Below are 21849 nucleotides of genomic sequence, written 5' to 3' on the forward strand. Positions count from 1 at the left end.
AGACAGTGGAAAAGGTGAGAAGCGGGAAAACTCCCGCGCTATTTCAGCCACACGAGCTCAAACGTCCTCAAACGCTGAGAGGATGTTACTCTTCAGTCATTTGTTGCCATGGCAACTGTGTCCTGACCGTCTGAGCTAGCGAGCTTTAAAGAGTTGTGAACAGGGCTGGCTAGTCGTTACACTTTTTACTTAAGTGAATATTTCTCAGGGTAGGATTACAGTATTTTTGACAGTTCATTTATGTATAGCCACATTAAAGTCTCAGCAACAAAAACAGCTATTGAACATTTCAGGAAAAAGGTACAGTGTAAACACTGACTTTTTGGTTGTTCTTTTCACAGTACATTGGGTAAGCCAGGCTTTTCAGCTAAATGTAAAGAGTAACAATTATGAAAGGTAAAATACAAGAATATTAAACCAGTGTTTGTGTTATATTTGATTAAATGCTGGTTAATATTTATAATAAAAAAAAATAAAAATAAAAAAATAAAAACATATAGGCTATAAAATTCCATTGTGTAAAACAAAATGCCTAGTAAAAATATGACAAATTGCCCTGACTTGACATAAATTTTGTTAGTTTGGAGGACAGAATTCCCAAAACTATTCTAATTTAAGAAGGTTTGACCTGGGTGCTTAAAACCAACATACATTTATTAAATTGGACTTTAGATCAAATCCTCAATGAGATATAGACTTGTGACATCCCTGATCTGCCCTACATAAAAATAAAATAAAATAAAATAAAATGTTCAAACAGAAAGTTAAACAGCAGAAATAATTTTCTGCAATATTGCAATAACTTTAGTCAGAAGTTTAAATATGAGCTAATTTTTGTACTTTCTAAGAGGCATGCCCATTTAGCATACTGCTATTCTCTAATTACCAGATGAATGATTTTAACAATATATAAAAGGCAGAACATATCAGCATTGTAATGTTGCAACCATGATAAAACACATATGTAATGTGCATATGCAAATACTCATTACATGGATAATTGTCGACAAATGTTTTTGCTATATTTTTGTCATTTAATTTTGTGTTGGGTCAACAACAGGGTTATACTGATTCATAAAAAACAATGGTCTAATACAGATCAATTTTATTTTATTTATTTATTTATTTTGGCTCTTGTTTTGTATTAAGGTCATTTTCAAGCATGTCATGAATGAGACTGAATGCTTTGTCGTGATATCCCATCAATGCATCACAATGGACCTTCACCACATTATTCACCTAAATTTGTCCTCATTGTCATTATGACTGTCTGTTGTTCAAATGTGAAACAAGTAATAACTTTCATTAAAACATCCAGTCAGTTGCTAATTACAATGTTTTAGCTGCAATGTGTTAGATGAGTTGATTAGTCATAGTTATTTGGTCTATCAATCATAAAATCAAGACCACCTGGAAAAAAAAAAAGAGAGAAGAAATTTGGACAATTTACAAATAAATGCATTGTTGACAATAAAATACTAAAGCCAAAAGCTAAAATTAAATTGCTCAAATTGTTTCTGGCCCCTTTGACCTATCCACTTATATTAAACTTAAGTAGAAAAATGGAGAAAAGTGTTCAAACAATTGCTCCCCAGCATCTGAAGGCGATCTTTGCCTCTGCTGTAGACCAGTGCTATGGTAAATACATCACGACTCACTCTTATCCTACACCCACTCATTTCAGTCACAACAGCATACAGTAGTTCAGTTTGCCAACTGTTATAGCGAGTGCCATAACAGTGCCACCTTCTGTACAGTCAGTTTTATGTGGACATTGATATTAAACCCATCAATTATCTGCTTCGTTTTCCAATAGAGACTCAGTGCCATATGATAACCTTTTTGCCATAACCAGATTGCATTTTCAGTGAGCAATGTTTCACAGAAAGAAATGTGCATGGCTGTATTGTGCAGCCTCACTCAGTGTAACTGTACTTACTATTACTCATACTTAGGGTTAGGTATTTGAACACAAAATTGACTTTTTAATTTACTTTCTTAGACATAACCCTGATAGCACATGTACATCACCCAGACATCTATTTGATGTGTGTTTACATCTGGAAGACATTTTTTATTTTTTACGTTGTTTGCTAATCTGCAATATACGTCTATAAGACGTATGCCAATATGTATGTCTTGGATGTCAGAAAGACTCAAAATGTCTTTGAGATGTTTATGATTTAGAATAATTGTAAATCTGATATTTTTAAGATGTTTAGCAGATGTTACTTAGATTGTGATGCTTTCCAGATGAAAATATCTAAAACAGACAAAGATGTACATGTTCCGTCTTGGAAGACGAAAACAGAAAAATAATATATTGGGGCCCTTTTGACCAACATGAATTCATGTAGCCTGAAATCGGTCGAATTACTGACAAGTGCCATCCCTCATCAGGCACTTTGTATCAATTCAAATGTGATCAACATTCATTCTGGTACTACTAATAGTGTGTGAATTAATCGCATATGCATAAACAACACTGAACGTGATATGGAGGTTGCATTTTCACTTAAAAATTTAATTTTTACTCCATTGAAGGTTAGACTTAGGGTTGGGTTAGGGGGTAGCATTAATAAAATATGTATTCCTGTTAACTGTATTACATCATTTACAACTAAATATACAACTCGCTTTTGCCACCACCCCGTGGACATTTCACCCGGGAACTCGAGCTCACATGAGCCTAAACCAACCTAGTCTTATAGAATAAACATTACTACAACTACGTCGCACAAATCGACCCCCGCTACCCAGTATTCTACTGGCAAATGTTCAGTCTCTGGACAACAAGCTCTGCGAGCTGAGAGCGCGGATCTCTTTCCAACGAGAGACAAGGGACTGCTGCGTTATCTGCCTTACAGAAACTTGGATATCTGTGGAGATTTCAGACTCAGCCATCAAACCCATGGGGTTCTCCGTGCACCGAGCGGACAGAGCGAAAAGACCTCTCAGGTAAAAGCAGAGGTGGTGGTGTATGTTTTATGATCAACAAATCCTGATGTGATCGGAGGAACGTACATTCTATCAAGTCTTTCTGCTCTCCTGATCTGGAATTTCTCATGCTTCTGTGTCGACCATTCTGGCTACTGAGGGAATTCACAGCGGTCATTATCACTGCTGTGTACATCCCTCCACAAGCCGACACAGACTGGGCACTCAAGGAACTGTATGGGATCATAAGCAAGCACCCTGAGGCCGCGTTCATTGTGACCGGGGACTTTAACAAAGCCAACTTCAAGTCAATAGCACCGAAATACTACCAACACATCAGTTTCAACACACAACCCTCAGAATGATCCAGTGCTGGTCGGACCAATCAGACTCTACACTACAAGACTGTTTTGATCACGCAGACTGGGAGATGTTGTGGTCCGCCTCTGATGATGACATCGAGCTGTACGCTGATAGCATAACGTGTTTCATCAGAAAGTGCGTAGAGGATGTTGTTCCGACCAAAACAATACGGCTCTACCCCAACCAGAAACCTTGGATTGAGAGCGATTTTCTCGCGGCACTTGATGCGCGGACCTCCGCTTTTAATTCCGGGAATGCGGAGGAGCATAAACAAGCCAGTTATGCCCTTTGCAAAACATCAGAGCTGCAAAATGCCAGTACAGGAACAAGATTGAAGGACAGTTTAACACCACTGACTCTAGAAGCATGTGGCAGGGAATTAATATCATCACGGACTTGTGAAAAACTCTGCCGTGAACACCACTGCCACTCTCCCGGATGAGCTAAATACTTTTTATGCTCATTTCGAGGGAAATAACACCGCCCTCACAGAGAGAGCTCTCACGGCCGAAGCTACAGAGGTGAGTTCACTCTCTGTCTCTGTAGTGGATGTAACACGATCCTTCCGACGGGTGAATATCCGTAAAGCTGCGGGTCCAGACGGCATTCTGGTCCACATCATCAGAGTGTGCGCGAACCAACTGGCTGGTGTTTTTACGGACATTTTCAACCTTTCCCTCTCCTTGTCTGTGGTCCCCACATGCTTCAAAACATCCACCATTGTGCCTGTACCAAAGCAATCCAAAATCACTTGCTTAAATGACTGGCGTCCTGTTGCTCTGACCCCCATCATCAGCAAATGCTTTGAGAGACTAATCAGAGATTACATCTGCTCTGTACTGCCTCCCTCACTGGACCCATTGCAGTATGCTTACGCAACAACTGCTCCACTGATGATGCCATTGCATCTACACTACACACTGCTCTCTCCCACCTGGAAAAAAGGAACACATATGTGAGAATGCTGTTTGTAGACTACAGCTCAGCATTCAACACCATAGTGCCCTCCAAGCTTGATGAGAAACTCCAGGCTCTGGGCTTAAACAGCTCGCTGTGCAGCTGGATCCTGGACTTCCTGTCAAGCAGATGCCAGGTGGTTAGAATAGGCAGTAACATCTCTTCATCACTGACCCTCAACACTGGAGCCCCGCAGTGCTGTGTTCTCAGCCCACTCCTGTATTCCCTGTACACACATGACTGTGTGGCAACACATAGCTCCAATGCCATCATTATGTTTGCTGATGATATGATGGTGGTAGGTCTGAGCACTGACAATGATGAAACAGCCTACAGAGAGGAGGTGCATACTCTGACACGCTGGTGTCAGGAGCACAACCTCTCCCTCAACGTCAGCAAGACAAAGGAGCTTATGGTGGACTTCAGGAGAAGAGAAAGAGAACACAGCCCCATCTCCATCAATGGAGCACCAGTGGAGAGAGTCAGCAGCTTCAAGTTCCTGGGTGTCCACATCACTGAGGAACTCACATGGTCTGTCCACACTGAGGCAGTTGTGAAGAAGGCTCATCAGCGCCTCTTCTTCCTGAGATGGCTGAGGAAGTTTGGAATGAACCGCCACATCCTCACACGGTTCTACACCAGCACTGTAGAGAGCATCCTGACTGGCTGCATCTCCGCCTGGTACGGCAATAGCACCGCCCACAATCGCAAAGCCCTGCAAAGGGTGGTGCAAACTGCCAGACACATCATCGGAGGTGAGCTTCCCTCCCTCCAGGACATATATACCAGGCGGTGTGTGAAAAAAGCTCGGAGGATCATCAGAGACTCCAGCCACCCGAGCCATGGGCTGCTCTCACTGCTGCCATCAGGTAGGCGGTATCACAGCATCAGGACCCGCACCAGCCGACTCCATGACAGCTTCTTCCCCCAAGCAATCAGACTTTTGAACTCTTGATTTCTCACGATCAATATACATCAGCACTGCACTTTATTAATCTTATTATCTCACACTGGCCTGTCATAAATTATATTCTCTCTTAACAACACACTGGCAACTGACTATCAACCAACAGCCTGAATGTCAATACAGTACAATACAACATACTGTACATTTTATATATACTATATATACTATTTTTTTATTGTATAATGTGTATTCTATATTGTGTGTATTGTATACTGTACATTGTATGTTATTATTTGTATATTGTGTTGTGTATAATTATGTGTATATTAGATTTTAAATTGTGTTGTGTAAATCTGATGTTTATTGTAAATTGGTATATGTCTCGTCACTGTCATGGCTGCTATGTTGCTCGGAACTGCACCCAAGAATTTCACACACTATTGCACTTGTGTATATGGTTGTGTGACAATAAAAGTGATTTTGATTTTGATTTGATTAGTACCTGCTCTTCCCCTTTACATATAAATGCTCACCTAATTGTTTACCTTTTCCATGAGATTACTAGCTGATTAGTGTGCATGTTGTTTGTGTCCTGTTTACTGGCATAGACCTAAGTAGACATCAGTGTAGGATGCTTCACATCGCCCTGAGGCTTCCAGGCTTCCTGCCACAGTTCACTCTCCTTTTATTTAGTCTTGCATCAGAGCATGTCCTGAGCAGCAAGATCGGCACCCTACGGTGTTGCTGGCAAAGAGGGATTAACTAAACTATCAATGAACAGCTGGAGTGACTTTAAATGGCCATTAAGAGGGTGGCAATGTGGGTAGGGGGTGAGAGGGGTGAATGAATTAGTCACTTACTTCCTCTTAGGTAGGTTTTTCGATCGCCAACACACATTGGGAGGAAATTAACTGTATGACCTATCAAGTGATTGTGAGGCAGAGAAAAGCTAAAGGAAATGTGGATATCAAAACCTCTAGTTATTCAAGTTTGACAAAGGTTAGGGCAAAATATCTCTTACAATGCAATGTTAGAGTAACTCTACATTTGAAAATTCTGTTTGCGTTCACTAGGGCACACTATGCCATTTGTTTTTCTGCATCACAGATGTAAATTAAAGCTTTTATGTTATTATGCAACAAAATGCATAATGTGTTTATTCTGTTCTGCTAGAATCCATTAAATCAAATCTCAAACATCATCATCATTAACCAGTTATCTACAAAAGCCCCTGGCTGTAGCCCACCCATAAACGTTTTGTACTGGCCCCTGTGAATTTTAGTGATGGCCTTGCCATATGCCATATAGAATATAATTTATTTTTATTTTTAGTTCGCCAAGGCCTAGAGGGGTGAAATATTCAATCTTGCATCCCACCACTAGAGAGCAGCTTGGCTTAAGAATGAGGCTTAACTCGCTGTAGCTGTAGTATTTTAGGTGTACTACTGTAAAAGGGATTGAATTGTGAGCCTTAAAATGGTAAAACTTCACTATAAGGTTCAATATTAGTTAATGTATTAGGTATCATGAACTAACAATGGATTTTTATTTTATTTTATTAAATTTAGGCCTACAAATATTTCCTCCTTAACACATGTTAGTTCATAATGCATAAAACTAATGTTAACATATACAGCTTTTAATGTTAAAATGTATTAGTACATGCAGAAACACTGAAACATTGATTTTTTATTTATTTTATTGGTTGTAATGTGAATTTGTAGTTACTGCAATGTTCACACTCTGTTTTCTCTTAATCTGGCCATAGTTGAGCGAAAAGCATCTGTTACAGGATAGATCATAGTCTAAGAGAACCGATTTCAGTCATAACTTACAAAATGAGTAGTTACTGCATTTTGCATTTGAACGGCAGTATAATTTGTCTCCTAAGCACGTATTTCAGGTAAACATATTAGTTTGACTTGACATATAAGTAATACTGTATTCTAGTTACTCTCTCCAATACTCCTTCAATTGAACTGTGAAAACATTTAAAATCCAATTCTGTGCTTCCCTCCTACCATGACGCACATCAACTGATTTTGTTATTGGTGCCACATTGTACAGTCACAGCATGTTTTTCATCATCGCAAATCAAAATCAGACATCTTTTAGTGGTCTCTAAGATATTTTCGCAGTTTGTAAGTATCGTAAGTGTTGAATAAGTGATGAATATTGGTAACATCTCACTAGGTTGCTTCCCATATGTTACTGTTGCCCTGTCATAAATGATAAGCACTCATGATCAAAACCATGTGAGGACAGTGATTGAGCAAATGCTTCCTAGCCCACCCACGTCACCCATTTCAAGGTCAGCATTCAAAGCCAAAACATTTGGATTACTGTACATCAACAGAACACTCCCATTTTTGCTCAGCGACACACAATATTTGATCCTGCTTTAGCTTCATTTGGAACTATAACCTAACCCTAACCCTACCAACAGAGCAAAAATAATAATAATAACAACATAACTGGCCATATTGTGCCTAGGGTTGCCACCCATCCAGGATTTTCCAGGATTGTTCTGGTTTTTGGCAATCTGTCTGGAAAAATTTTATTCCATTCTGGGACGCAAAATGTCCCGGATTTTCAATATTTTCCAGACGTGTTCACACATATGCACACTTCTTTATAAGCACACTATGCAAGGAGGAGAATCAAACACATTTTTATATGAATTACAAGAAAGTCTGATTAATTTTAGTGAACTGGTTTGTTCGGATGATTGAGATTTTGAAATTTTTCACTTTTGTGTGAACAATCCTTTAAACTTTACTCTACTTTCTATAACGCTTTAATTTTCTGGAAAACATGATCAAAAAATTTTTACTGTAAGGTGTCTTAGTTTCATAATGGCCAACACTCAAATAAAGAAAGAAAAGAAAAGGCCTATATTTAAGATTTACACATTTTAATTTCATAACACATTTCCTTCAAATTGAATTTTGTGATCTTTATCAAAATTAAATTTGTAAAACTTAAAATATCTATGATTTTTTAAAAACTTATTTTGTTAAAGATTACTCAATTCAATTGGGATGGAAATTTGTTATGAAATTGAAAGTTTAAATCTTGAAATATTCTTTGAGTAAATGTTTATGTACATTTATTTGATATCCTTTGGTTTAAATGTATGAATGTTTTTTTTTTTTTTCTTTATGCACACCTTTATGTTTTATACATACATTATACATTTTAAAACATTTAAATGTTCAGTGTGAACCATAAACTCAAGAAAACTGCTTAGGGCCAGAATAAGTAAATAATATGTCAAACCTGTACACACACACACACACACACACACACATTTTAAGGTCTCTTTAGTTTCACTCGCAATCGAGCTGTTCAGCTTGTAGTCCAAAAACCCGGAAGAGAATTCGTCATGGGTTCACTCTCGATTTTCCTATGGGTTTTTATAATGGGGTTTTTGAACTTAAGAGAAATATAAGGTCTGTGGTAAAAAATTACTTGATGCTACGTGGACGTTTTGTTCTACAACATAAATTACACACAGTCATACCTCAAACGTGAATTTTGAAGTCTTATTGAATTGCATATTTATTTATTTATTTATTAACGCACGAGAGCTTCAAAATTCACGTTTGAGGTATGACTGTGTGTAATTTATGTTGTAGAACAAAACGTCCACGTAGCGTCAAGTAATGTTTAACACAGATCTTATTTTACTCATAAGTTCAGAAACCCCATCATAAAAACCCACAGGAAAATCCAGAATGAACCCATGACGAATTAGACTTCAGTGTTCGCCTACAAATTGACGTCACGGCTGAAGAGCTGTATCGCTCCATGTTCATAACGCAAATTAGAAATTGGCGCCATCTTGCGTCTCAAAACAGTTAACAACTGTAGTAAAAAAAAATAAAAAATAAAAAAACCCTCAGAGATCTTCAGAATTAATTTTTATCGTGACCATAATCCTGTTATAGATGTCTAGAAGCTCAGGAGTGCCCATTAAAAGGTGCTTTTTTAATGAAATGGTTTGCAAAAATGTTCCTTCTCCCTGAAAGATATCACTGTGACAGCACTAGACTGTGTAAACAGCAAACAACTTGACTTTGAGCTTTCTGCCTGTCAGTCATTTTGCAGGTTCTAATAGTTGAAGGTTAAATGACATATTCAAATTCATAGTTGTCAGCTGAGGGTGATATTTTGCAACTGTTGTGTTTGACAATCGTGAGAAGGTGACAATCTCAACACTATCTTTGGAGGTCGGTGTTTTCGGTAAGATGGGGCGTGTCTAATTTATCGGTTCAGTCTTGTGGAAGTTCCAGAACAGATAAAATCACTTACAGCAGCATTTCATGCAAGAAAACAAAAACTTGCTTCTGTGGCATTGCTTAAATAAAGACAAAAAATTTCCCCAATATATTTGCCTCCAACAATTAACGTTGTCCCCCCTAAACATACAAGTGCCCCACCAAAGATCGCATCCTAGTACTGGCCCTGGTGACAGGCCACAGATACTGCTGCCAAGCCCCTTCGCTTGTCCTGTTGGGTGGCCACAGAAATTGTTTATCTTAGTTTGTCTAGCCATAACTGTCAGATTCACTTGAATTTAATCTAATTCTGTGCTCTAATTTGAGAAATATGCCTTGCACACAGAATCCACACATAACTGACAATTTACTGCCTCTTTGTTGAAATAAACCACAGGATGCTGACAAAAAGGCAATTTTCAAGAAATTGAAAGCATCATTTGTATAGAAAGCCATTTAAAAAAAAATCACAGCTTGTTTTAGCACCAAATATGAGTCTGGGGAGGAGACACTGTACGAATAAAGAAAATTTTAATGGTATAATTGACAATTTTCTATGTTTTAAAGGAACATGTCCAGGCATATCCAGGCCCACCCAAGAATGACACCACAATAGAGTCTTGAACAAATTTGAATATGTTAACTTACAACTGGAAAACATTAATTACACACAAACAATTAAAAATAAATTACCAATAAATGACTATAAATAACAATAAATAACTATATATATAAACCTTGCTTTGTAGGGCCCCCTGGTGGCTCAGGGGCCCTAAGTGGCCGCTTATACCGCATATAGCTAGAAACGGCCCTGATCATTGTGATATTGACTTGATCAGTGCAGTTGCCAAAGAGCAAACCTGCATTGAAACAATCAAACTGTATTGTCAGGCATCAACATAGTCTTTTGACACATTTTGTTGGCTTTATACATTTATAATGCTGATCTGCTGTTGCATCTTTCTATTAGTAATAGTACACAATTGGGCTACCTATCTCCATTAAATGTAAAAGAAAGAGATGCATGATTAGCCTGAAATGTATGTTTCAATGACAATGCACCATGTATTAACATGATTATCAATATTGAATTATAAATCACTTTTATATTATATTATTTGGAGCTATTTCTAACTAAAATAACACTTATTACAAAAATGAGTTCTGACTGTGTAACCTAGTATACTGACTTACTGAGGTTGATTCATTGTTGAGTTGATAATATATATATATATATATATATATATATATATATATATATATATATATATATATATATATATATATGTTTGACGAATAAAATCCAGTTTATATATATATATATATATATATATATATATATATATATATATATATATATATATATATATATACACAGTACTGTGCAAAAGTTTAAGGCACTTGTGAAAAATGTTGCATAGTGAGGTTGTCTTCAAAAATAATGCCATAAATAGTTTTCATTTATCACTTAATGTCATACAATGTCCAGTAAACATAAAAAAAAGCTAAATCAATATTTCGTGTGACCACCTTTGCCTTTAAAACAGCACCAATTATCCTAGGTACACCTGGACACAGTTTTTCTTGGTTGTTGGCAGATTGTTCCAAGCTTCTTGGAGAATTTGCCACAGTTCTTCTATCTATTCTCAATTACTTCTGTCTCTTTATGTAATCCCAGACTGACACAATGTTCAGTGGAGGGCTTTGTGGGGACCATGCCATCTGTTGTCATGCCAAAAGTAATGTTTGGGAGTCTAAAATGTATATTTCCTATTGACACACTAAAGTTGAAGATATAAATAACTATCTTAAGACAAATGTTTTCTCTCTCTCTCTGTGTGTGTGTGTGTGTGTGTGTGTGTGTGTGTGTGTGTGTGTGTGTGTTTCAGTGTAATAATGAAAGATAATATGACTATGTAATTAGAATATTTAATAAACTACCGAAACAGGCGTCATACCTTTCTCATTGAAACGCTCATAATAAATGTCTTGGTTCAGTGAGTTCAGACGCACTGAAATGAAGTGTGGGAGTTTTTTCAGCATCATATCGGAGAACTGACTCAAGTACACAAGCTAGACCCCTTCCACATCAGCAACGTCACTGGCTGGAATGATCGCCCATCCCAGAAGCATAATTTACTCGGGCAAAATATTTATACAGAGGCGGACCGAAATCACTCACAACAAGTCCATTCACGAAACCGAGTGGAAACAACCCACGTAAAAGGCTGTGTAGACTTCGTATTAAATTAAATATTTCTAAAGGAAAGCCGGTGTTTACTCCAGACATCTGTGTAAACAAGATTTTTTATCAGCATGAAGAACTTTCTGGCTATTTTACACTTTGTGATACTTTTTTCAATGTGTGAGATACTTGGAAAACATCGAGCGAACGGTAAGTGAGCGAAAACGCATGTTTTGTTTTTTTTTTGTTTGTTTTTTCGCGGTGCGAAATTTCGCGCTTCGTTCAGATATTAAACTCAGAAGTTTAGACGAATATTTATTTTTTTATCGAGTTTAAAGTGTACTAATTAAGACCATAAACTTTTTTAAACTCACAGAGGCTCATTTTTTCCGTTTGTTAAAAGTTTATAAAAATAATTTATTCCAACGAACTAAATTTCAACGCTAGTTCAATTTACACTGACGTGATGTGCGAAATGCGCGCGCAGGTGCAACAATCGTACATCAGTCATGATGAGTATCTGCAATGACAGACAGCTTGAATGTTTTACTAAAGCAGTGCTATTGACATTTGAGTCACCCTGATAGGAGTTTTTCCTGTTTGTCATCTTTAATTGCCAATTAAACTGTTGGTACATGATAATGATTACATCAAATGACAATGGCAGGCATCTCATTTAGAAAGGAATCTCATTTAGTAGAAAATGTCAATAATATATATATAATGTTAACACTGTAAATGTCACCAGTGGGGTTAATTCATTTCACATTTATTGGACTGTTCAAACCTCTGTGCATAATATAGCCCCATTAAACGTTAACAATTGAAACATCTACAGAACATGTTCACCAGCCATATACAGTCCAACAGTTAACTATTGAGCCATAAAACATGCTGAACACAGAAATAAAACGGCAAAATTTACTATAATTAAAATATTTTAAGAAAGTTTTACAGGAAAATTATTGTGCTTCTGTGTGATGCTCCTATTCTTTCATTGTTATATAGGGATAGCTCACTCAGAAGAGTTGGCAGTACTGTTAGGGACTGACAGCCTCACTCATCATTCACTTTCATCACATCTTTTTTCCATACAATAAAAGTGAATAGTGACTGAAGCTGTCATTCTGCCCAACATCTCCTGTTTTGACCCATAGAACAAATAAAGTCAAAGAAAATGATGCATTAGTCCCTGTATCAAAAACTATGTAATCACACATGTGCAAATCTGAAGGAATGGGGGAAAGACATTCTTTAAAGATGATGTCAGGGCTGTTTTATTGATATATTTGGATCTGGATTGTGTATGTTTTCAAGCTATATGTGTGCGTGTGTGTGTAGCTGGCATGTGCTGGTTGCAGCAGGGTCCGGAGCACCGCTGTGACATGGTGCTCATGAGGGGTGTGAGCAGGAGGGAGTGCTGTGAGGCTGGCCGTCTGGACACTGCCTGGTCCAATACCAGTCTGCCCATCAATGAAGTCAGCCTGCTGGGATTCCTGGGAATAGTTTCTTGCAAGCCATGCAAAGGTAAAGACTCATATTTAGCCTCTGTTTTAAGATCTCAGTAGTAATAGTTTGTCCAAATGTGTAATGTTCCAGCTTGTTAATATCAATGAGAGACAACAACATACGGACACCCGAATCTCTGAAGTACTCTTTAGACTGTTACTAGCATTTTTAATCCTGGGCTAGAATCCTTTTTGTCTAAGAAATTAAATGTTTTACTGTTGGCCAAATCTATATTTGGGAGTGTTTTCTCTGCAAATGCAATTCTGCATCTAGTTAAATAAAGCATGGATATACACAGTTGTTTTTTTTTTATTTTTTATTCTCTCCGGCTGTTGGGTTCACTACTGGTTACCTTGACTAGGTTTTCAAGTTCATACAAGAGGTCAATGGTCCCAGCAATCCCATAATCTTGTGACCCAGGTTTCTTGATGTTACTAGGTGTTGTCAGGAACCTAAAAATGGGAAGTGTCCGTTCAGTCATCAGTATTATAATGGATATGACAAGTCGACAGGTTTTGTCTTGGCGGACTAGATACGCTGCTGCTGCAGAGCAAGTGTGAAGACTTGCTACTGGCAAAACATAGTATGTAAGACATGCTGCACAATCAGACAAACATGAGATATACAGCATCAAGCATGTAAGACATGCCGCTACTGCATAATAGGTATACATACAATCCCATTGAAGCAGATCTAGACAAGTGGTGCTGGGGATGCTGGGGAGGAGGAGGGTTTCAGAGAGAAAACTCTCGTATCACACTGCAGTGAAGCCGGCAAACAACTGAGGCAATTTAAATGTTAGACAAAGAGAGAGTATGCAAGTTGATTGGCTGACATTAATAAATGTTAAAGGACCTATCAGTTTGTGCCATGTAGAGTTTCATGACTGAGCTTAGAATCATATCAGGCAGAAGTTCTTTCACTTTTGCAGTGTGTTTATTGCATTTTTAATTGTATCCCTTTATTTCATTTTCAATTGTATCTCTTATATCGGGCTCTATTTTAAGACCACTATGTATTGCACAGTGCAATACAATGTCATACGTGCAAAGTCAGTGGGCACGGTTGTGAAGTTTTGGTATTTTCTAGGGCTTTGAATCGATAAAAAAAAAATGGAACTAGTTAATCACACAGTTTTCTGTGATTAATTGCAATTAATCGTAGTACATGGTACATTAAACAAAATATAATCATAAATATACTTTATACTTTGTCTCAAAAAACTTGCAAGAATAATAATTGTTTTAATTATTTCACTATGTACATGTTAAAATGTTCTGTATTTTTGCGAATAGAGTTAATTTTTACTGGTATAAATCTTTCATAAAAGTATATGCTTACATGCCATAAAATCAGTGGACATGCTTTAATTAAAAGTTGGGCAAACTCTTCTGGCATTTTCAAGTGAACCATTTTTAATAACATGATCAACTGGGCAGATTCAATTTATATCAAGATATACTTAAGTGTACATTGCCAATGGATTATAAGACAATATACAGTACATACAGATCTAAAACAAATTTAATGCTGGAGTTTAATTTTCTCTTGCTGCTCTTCTGTCTCTGTCACGCACACACTGGGTCTCTCTAGCGTGGTTTCGCTTTTGACATTGGTACAGATGAAAGTGAGAGAGCGTTTTCGAGCAATACAAAGAGATACTGCATCTTGCCCTTATCTCTACTACACCTGGCTCACCACTTGCAGGTGAAGTCTCCCTTATCCGAACAGAAAATCCGCTTCCGTGTTTATTATGCCAGGGACATGCGTTGTGCGTAATGAATAAGTGTGCAGAGCTCCACACAATCAGTTTCTGTGCTTGGATGTGGAGTCGAAATATGGCAATTTTTGCCACAGGAAATGAGGAAAAACATTAGTGAAGTTTCAAGAAGTGAAAAAAATGAATACTGCATTAATTGAGTAAAATTTCCCAGCTGTAGTATTTTTGTGCAAGCATGCAATAAGTCTTAGGCATTAATGGGTTGGCAAAATAGTGCACGCAAGTCTTGAATGGGTTTGGTCAGTTTAATTCTAAGGTGCTTTTCCGGTTATTGCGGCATCTGTGTCCTATTATATATTTAATTCCTTGTCAAGCAATGTTGATATAAATGAAGACAGCCCATTCATAATCAATGCATTAGAAGAATAGAAATATGGACCATTTATGTCTTTTGTTTTTTGGCGCATTAACTACATCCCTGTTGAATGTCAGACATATTTTTATGACAGTGACATGCTCCTTATTCACACTTGGAAAATGTTGTGCTCGTCAGGATTATTTGGATGTAGGCTGCGTTAAATTATAAAGAATGCAAGTATAATTAATCATATTGATCTACTGACACACAAATCATGGCTAGTATTAAAATAAATTTGAAATCTTTGAAATGTGCTGGTGGAATCCCCAAACTGCAAATGCAGGAACTGAGTTTAGACTTTGCGGTGAGAATAGACGTGGTTCTCAGATGTCTTAGCGCAGTGACCTTTCTTCTCAGAAAAATAGTAAATTGCGATTTGTGTCATTTCATTAACATACAACACACCCTCAGTTTGCGCGCATATGCCCACAGATGCAGTGCAAATTCTCCCACCCACGGCCACTTGCGTGTTGTGCTGGGATGAAAATCGTACTTAGAATTAGTGCTCTCAAAAGTTGGAGTAGACGCAGCACACAAAATTAAAGCCCATAGTGTAAGACTGTATTTTCACAGTGCATAAATTGAAACAATAGTATTTGACACAAAATAAACTCTTTTCTGACATTTTCTCTGTTCCCTCTTTCACCATTCACTCTTTCCCAATGCTTATTGGAAAGCAGACTTGTTTTGACTTTCCCTCTTGGAAATGTCTGAATTTCAGCTCACCGCAAAGAAAAATGCCTTCCACATGCTGGAGAGGTCTGGTCCTCATAAACCTCAAACTTAATCAGCATCATTAGACAATTGGGGAAAAAAGTGAGTCTATTATATAGTTTGTTCCATGGTGTTTGCTTTCCATTATCATACAACTATATGGACTAGTGGACCCTACTGAATGGCCTCCCCAGTGTGCTCTCAATGTCAAATGCTTCAAAGCATTCCTGAAAGCTCAGCTCACACTTCACGTCTGACTGGCACATTTCCTTACATTTGTTTTCTTCTGGGGCAGACAAGGCAGTTTGTAAATCATGTATGACTGGCCGCCATTTTTGAGGACACATAACAGGGATTTCTGGATTTCCAGCGGAGGTATCCGTTTCGGCCTTGAGTGATTTGGCTTCACATTGAAAGGGAGCAACAGGATATTAAAGGACTTAAAGGAATGGGAACCAGAAGCAGCGATAACAGGGCTTCAGTTTGAGAGTTGTGCAGACTCTCAATGGGTTTCTGATGTGTTATGTTTACAGTTGAAAGTAGAATGCGCAATTATTTGACAGCAAGTCAGTTGCCATGGATGGGGCGCCTTAATGCACAGGCTTATACGGGCTGAAGCCCAGAGACCTAAAATTCTCATGGGGCCCAGCTCCGGCCATGGGACCCATTTTCCACTATCTATGTTCGCTTTAAGCAGGAGACGTGGTTGTTGACACGGTGACAGTGTGCAACCGTTAAAGGCGTCTGTGTAGTGCTTGTTCAGTGCACAGCAGTTCCTGATTGTGTGCCAGATTGTGGTAGTCTGTTGCATTCACCACAAACAAGCACTCAGAACTGACCCGCAAGATGGGGAATTGATACTTGCAAATTGCGTGACTTTCACTATGTAATTTGTTCACATTTTAACTTTTTGCACCGCTATCTGATTTGCATTTTTTCCAATAGTGAATTGGACACTAAAACAAAGCAGACTTTGCATGCAAATAAATAGCTCATAGTGAATTCCCATGAGTTTTTGACTGTACTGAATCACATAACGTTGAAATACTCTGCTTAACCTCCTTAAATGTTTATATCACTACATTATATTCCATCTTTCTCTTATAGAGAACTGTGAAGGGGTGAATTGCAGCCCTGGAAAGGTGTGCAGGATGAAGGCAGGGCGTCCGCAGTGCATATGCTCTCCAGACTGTTCTAACATCACTAAACACGGCGTTTGTGGGAGTGATGGGAACTCGTACAAAGACGAGTGTGCACTCCTGATGGCTCGCTGCAAAGGTCACCCTGACCTAGAGATTATGTACCAGGGGGAATGTAAAAGTAAGCTTGTTTTTTATATATATACACTACCGGTCAAAAGTTTTTAAACACTTGACTATAATGTTTCTCATGATCTTAAAAATTTTTTGATCTGAAGGCGTATGCTTAAATGTTTGAAATGAGTTTTGTAGACAAAAATATAATTGTGACACCATATTAATTAGCAAAAAAATACATTTTTGAAATTGATTACAAATAATAAAGAAAAGCAGCCAATAAGTGCCCAACATAGATGGGAACTCCTTCAATACTGTTTAAAAAGCATCCCAGGGTGATACCTCAAGAAGCTGGTTGAGAAAATGTCAAGAGTACATGTCTGCAAATTCTAGGAAAAGGGTGACTACTTTGAAGATGCTAAAATATAACACAGTTTTGATTTATTTTGGATTTTGTTTACAACATAATTCCCATAGTTCCATTTATGTTATTCCATAGTTTTGATGACTTTACTATTATTCTAAAACGTGAAAAAAATTATAATAAAGAATGAGTAAGTGTTTCAAAACTTTTGACCGGTAGTGTATATATGTGCTCAGTGTATTATTTTGTCATATTGCTAAGACATATTTTTCCTTGTTTATAGGAAAAGTGCACCCAAAAATGAAATGTCTGTAATTATTTACTCACCCTCATGTATGACTATGTGGAACAAAAAGAAGCACGATAAAGGTACCATAAAATTGGTACAACTCATTCAGTGTATTCGAAGTCTTCTGAAGCCTTATGATTTGTTTGAGGAACAGACCGAAATTTAAGTTGCTGAAAATCTTTCCAGATTAGTCACATTGTGAATTCAGAAAGAGGAGGTCAAAAGTTCTTCTGCTGAAATCTCGTCTGTGCTTACTGAAATTTGAAACCGTTGCCCCCAGTGGCTGGAGCTGGAAGTGTGGTGAGGTGACATGTCCACTGGATAGTGCCAAAAGCAAATTGCATTTGAAATAGTAAATGATGTAACACAGTTAAAAGGAATGCATATTTTATTAAGCATATACCCTTACCCCAACCCTAAACCTAATCGTCAGTGAAGTAAAAATGTAATTTTAGAGCAAAAATGTGACCTCTGTATAACATCACTCGACATTGTTTATGTGAATGTTATTAATTCCTGGTTTAAATGGGACAAAAACCTTTGTTTCAGAGTGAACACGATTTCTTTCCTAATTTCCATGGGTTCAAAACCCATGAATCGGAAATTGCACAAGCAACACGCTATCATTAGCGCATTAATGCAAAAATGTCTGATGGGGATGGGGATTGTAAATAATTTGGCAGTATGGGATCGATTTCAGGGTACATGAACATTCAGAAGCAGCATGTCGATTTTCTGTGTGATGTGTTATGGCGTCAAACCTGGTGTGACACCATTGAGCACTTGAATCCGTAACTCTACAGGTGTTATCTGTTTGAATCAATGCTTTTGGATTTTAAAACATGTATTCTTGACCCTTGATACTTCTTCTTTCAGAGTCTTGCTCCAATGTCGTATGTCCTGGTACACACACCTGCGTGACAGACCAGACCAACAGTGCTCACTGTGTTATGTGCCGCACTGCGCCGTGCCCGATGCCCATGGTCACTGAGCAAACCATCTGCGGCAATGATAACATCACTTACCCCAGTGCCTGCCACTTGCGCAGGGCTACCTGCTTTTTGGGTCGCTCCATAGGGGTTCGCCACTATGGACACTGCAGAAGTAATTAGTAACCTAAGTTCCTCCCTGAAAATCAGGCAGTGCTGATCATTCTGAAAAGACTAGCTTGGACCAGAATGATTTCCATGATGGTCCAGATGGTTTAAGGTGGTCAGCTGGTCCAAACTGGTGCTAAGATGGTTTAGCTGGGATGCCACTAGCCAACTGAATAGCATGACCAGGCTGGACAACCAGCTAAAACTATCCCACCAGCTAATGATGGTTTTAGCCAACCTAGTCTCATAGAATGAATGTTACTATAACTACATTTTTGCAAACAAAGTTTTATGTGCCTCGTTCTACGCAGTTTCCTGGTGAAATTAACACTAGAACAGGTGCTACAGCAGCTGTGCATTTTATTCACTTTTACACAAATCACAAGTACAATGGCTGAGTATGACTTTATAATCACTTATTTGTCGCTCTATTACTCCCACCCTGCTATGTTATGATATCGAAACACTTTTACTCAACGCATCATTTGAAAAAATGATAAATTTTTACACTTGTATTACAGACCCTCTTACATTTACACATTAATTCCAATGTGATAGCTTCCACGGTAGCTCACCTGTGTTTTGGAGCCCAGTCAAGGATACAAGCTGACATGTGAGACAAAATGTCATAGAAGCGACGTGATATGACGTGGTTGCTTCATAACATTAGCTTTTCATATCACATTTGCTTTTAAAACACTTATCGGTTAGGTTTAGATGTTGGTTAAGGGTAAGGATGTCTGTTTTGTTTACCTCTTATTTGCTTTTAGAACACTATTGGTTGGGTTTAGGCTAAAGTTTTAGGTAAGGGAAGTATGTTTTACTCATTAAAACCTCATCTAAAATTCACCTTAAAAACCTAATTAGACATCATTTCACTTGCTTATGGCAGTTTTCACCACGAAACTGCAGCAAAACATATAATACAGCATGTAATTTTGGTTTCCAAAAATGTAGCCATGGTCATGTAATTTTCATGAGATCAGGCTGGTTTTAGCTGTGGGTTTTTTCAGTCATGCATTACTATTTGAAATGCTTATAGATATTAAAATCATCTATTTTTTGTATCCATTAAGCATCAAGAGTAATGTCCTATTATTTCACAAAATGTAAACAGTTGATTTTTGTTGAGATTGTGAATTTAACTACTTTATGTTGTCTTGCAGGTAATGAAGGCAGTGAGGAAAATTCACTCTTCTGAGGATGTCAGCTTTACTCAAGAGCAATTCTGTTCCATGTACATATAAATAAGGCACATATGATGTGAAAAAGCCTGTTTGAAACCATTTGCAGTAGTCTCACAACAGGGTCCTCTGTACCAAAGAACTGCTACTATTATTTTAAACGCATGCATTAGTATAATTAAAGGGAAACGTGTGCCTTTGCTTCGCCTGTCTTTGTTTTAACAGGAGAATTGAATTGATGAACTGACAATGTGTATATTGTAAATAAACTACAAGCTACTATTTATTGGTGAAAAGTAATGAAGTTATGAAGTCAGTGTTATTTATGTTTAACACGTTTGAGACACCATATATCCATAGATCAGCTGCCTTTATCAAGTTATTTATTATACTTATGTCAGAACTTAATAATGTAAATGCACACGATCCAGCTCTATGTATACCAGACAGAGTACATGGACAAAAACTGCACTAATGCCAGCAATTTTCTTTTTGATAACCTGAGTTAGTAAGGGATACTTACTTCACTTAGACAACCCTTCTCATTAAACTAATTTAATTCATAGGTTGGATACCAGAGCACCACAGCAAAAATAACCAAATACATTCAGTAAGGTTAGTCTAAATACGGCCTATCTAAAATGTGCCTCTCTGAAGGGAACCATGTGGCTGCAAGGTTGAAATTCTTATGGACATGGGAGACTGTTTACTCACTGAGATAAAGTGTTGTGCGTGTACTGTTTGTATTCAGAAGGATTACTCAGTCAAAACAGCAATGCTTCCAGGCCTTGCGCTGCAGTGCACGCTACATTGGCGTGAAGACCAAACTGAGCCACCCACCAAGCAATGAAATTACCAGCAACAGTCTAATGGCAGTGGTTTTTATGAGGACGCTGGGACAGTCAAAGAATGTACAGTACATTCTGCTGTTTTAATGGTTTTCACATTGTTGGGCTTATGTTTTTGTCATTTTGTGTGTCTATGAAGTGTTTGGGTGACTTGAACTTGTTATATACTGAACTGGCGAGAAGGAGAAATTCAAAGACTAGACGTTGTAAAAACTCAGTCCTCTTTTTTAATTTTTGTTTTATTCCCTGTAGTAAATGGTGTGGTGTTACAGTATGTGAATAAGAAGGTTTCACGGTTGTATTTGTGTAAATCATCATTGTGTTTGTTCCAAACTGTACTGAAATGCATAACCTTTCAGAAAATATTTTAACATGCCTGTAAATAGAGACATTTTGCAGTATTTAAATATACTGTGAAATTCATTGGTATTAATGCATCAAGTTATTTTTTATTTTCTTTTTTAATGATATTTAATTTTTAATTAAAACAAAAAATTAATATTGTGGAATATGATTCTCATGACTCATTGATTTACTGTATGTATCAAATCATGCGCCACTCAATATATCGTTTGAGAAATTGATAAATCAATTAAATAATTATATATGAAGCATTTAAATATAATAATAATTTCTAATAATACTTCTAAGAATATAGCACTTTTTAGCAGTTAAGCACAAAGTGCTTCACAAAACATCAAATCAAAAACACACACAGTAAAACACAACATATTCACATCACATGGTATTAAAAGCAGCATGGTAAAAAAAGCCAGTCTATACAAATGAATTTTTAAATGAGACTTAAAAACAGACACAGA

General features: G+C 37.5%; 1 protein-coding gene across 1 annotated transcript; it reads left to right on the plus strand.

The window, feature by feature from the left end:
- Positions 1-11602: 11602 nt before the first annotated feature.
- Positions 11603-21529, plus strand: LOC127438583 (follistatin-related protein 3-like). The gene is made up of 5 exons (XM_051694272.1): positions 11603-11839; positions 12971-13156; positions 17098-17310; positions 18776-19003; positions 20163-21529. Exons 1-5 carry the CDS (start codon positions 11761-11763, stop codon positions 20195-20197), a joined length of 741 nt encoding a protein of 246 aa, XP_051550232.1. The 5' UTR covers positions 11603-11760; the 3' UTR covers positions 20198-21529.
- Positions 21530-21849: the final 320 nt, after the last annotated feature.

This window comes from Myxocyprinus asiaticus, chromosome 49 (genome assembly GCF_019703515.2).
Source record: "Myxocyprinus asiaticus isolate MX2 ecotype Aquarium Trade chromosome 49, UBuf_Myxa_2, whole genome shotgun sequence".
Taxonomy (NCBI): domain Eukaryota; kingdom Metazoa; phylum Chordata; class Actinopteri; order Cypriniformes; family Catostomidae; genus Myxocyprinus; species Myxocyprinus asiaticus.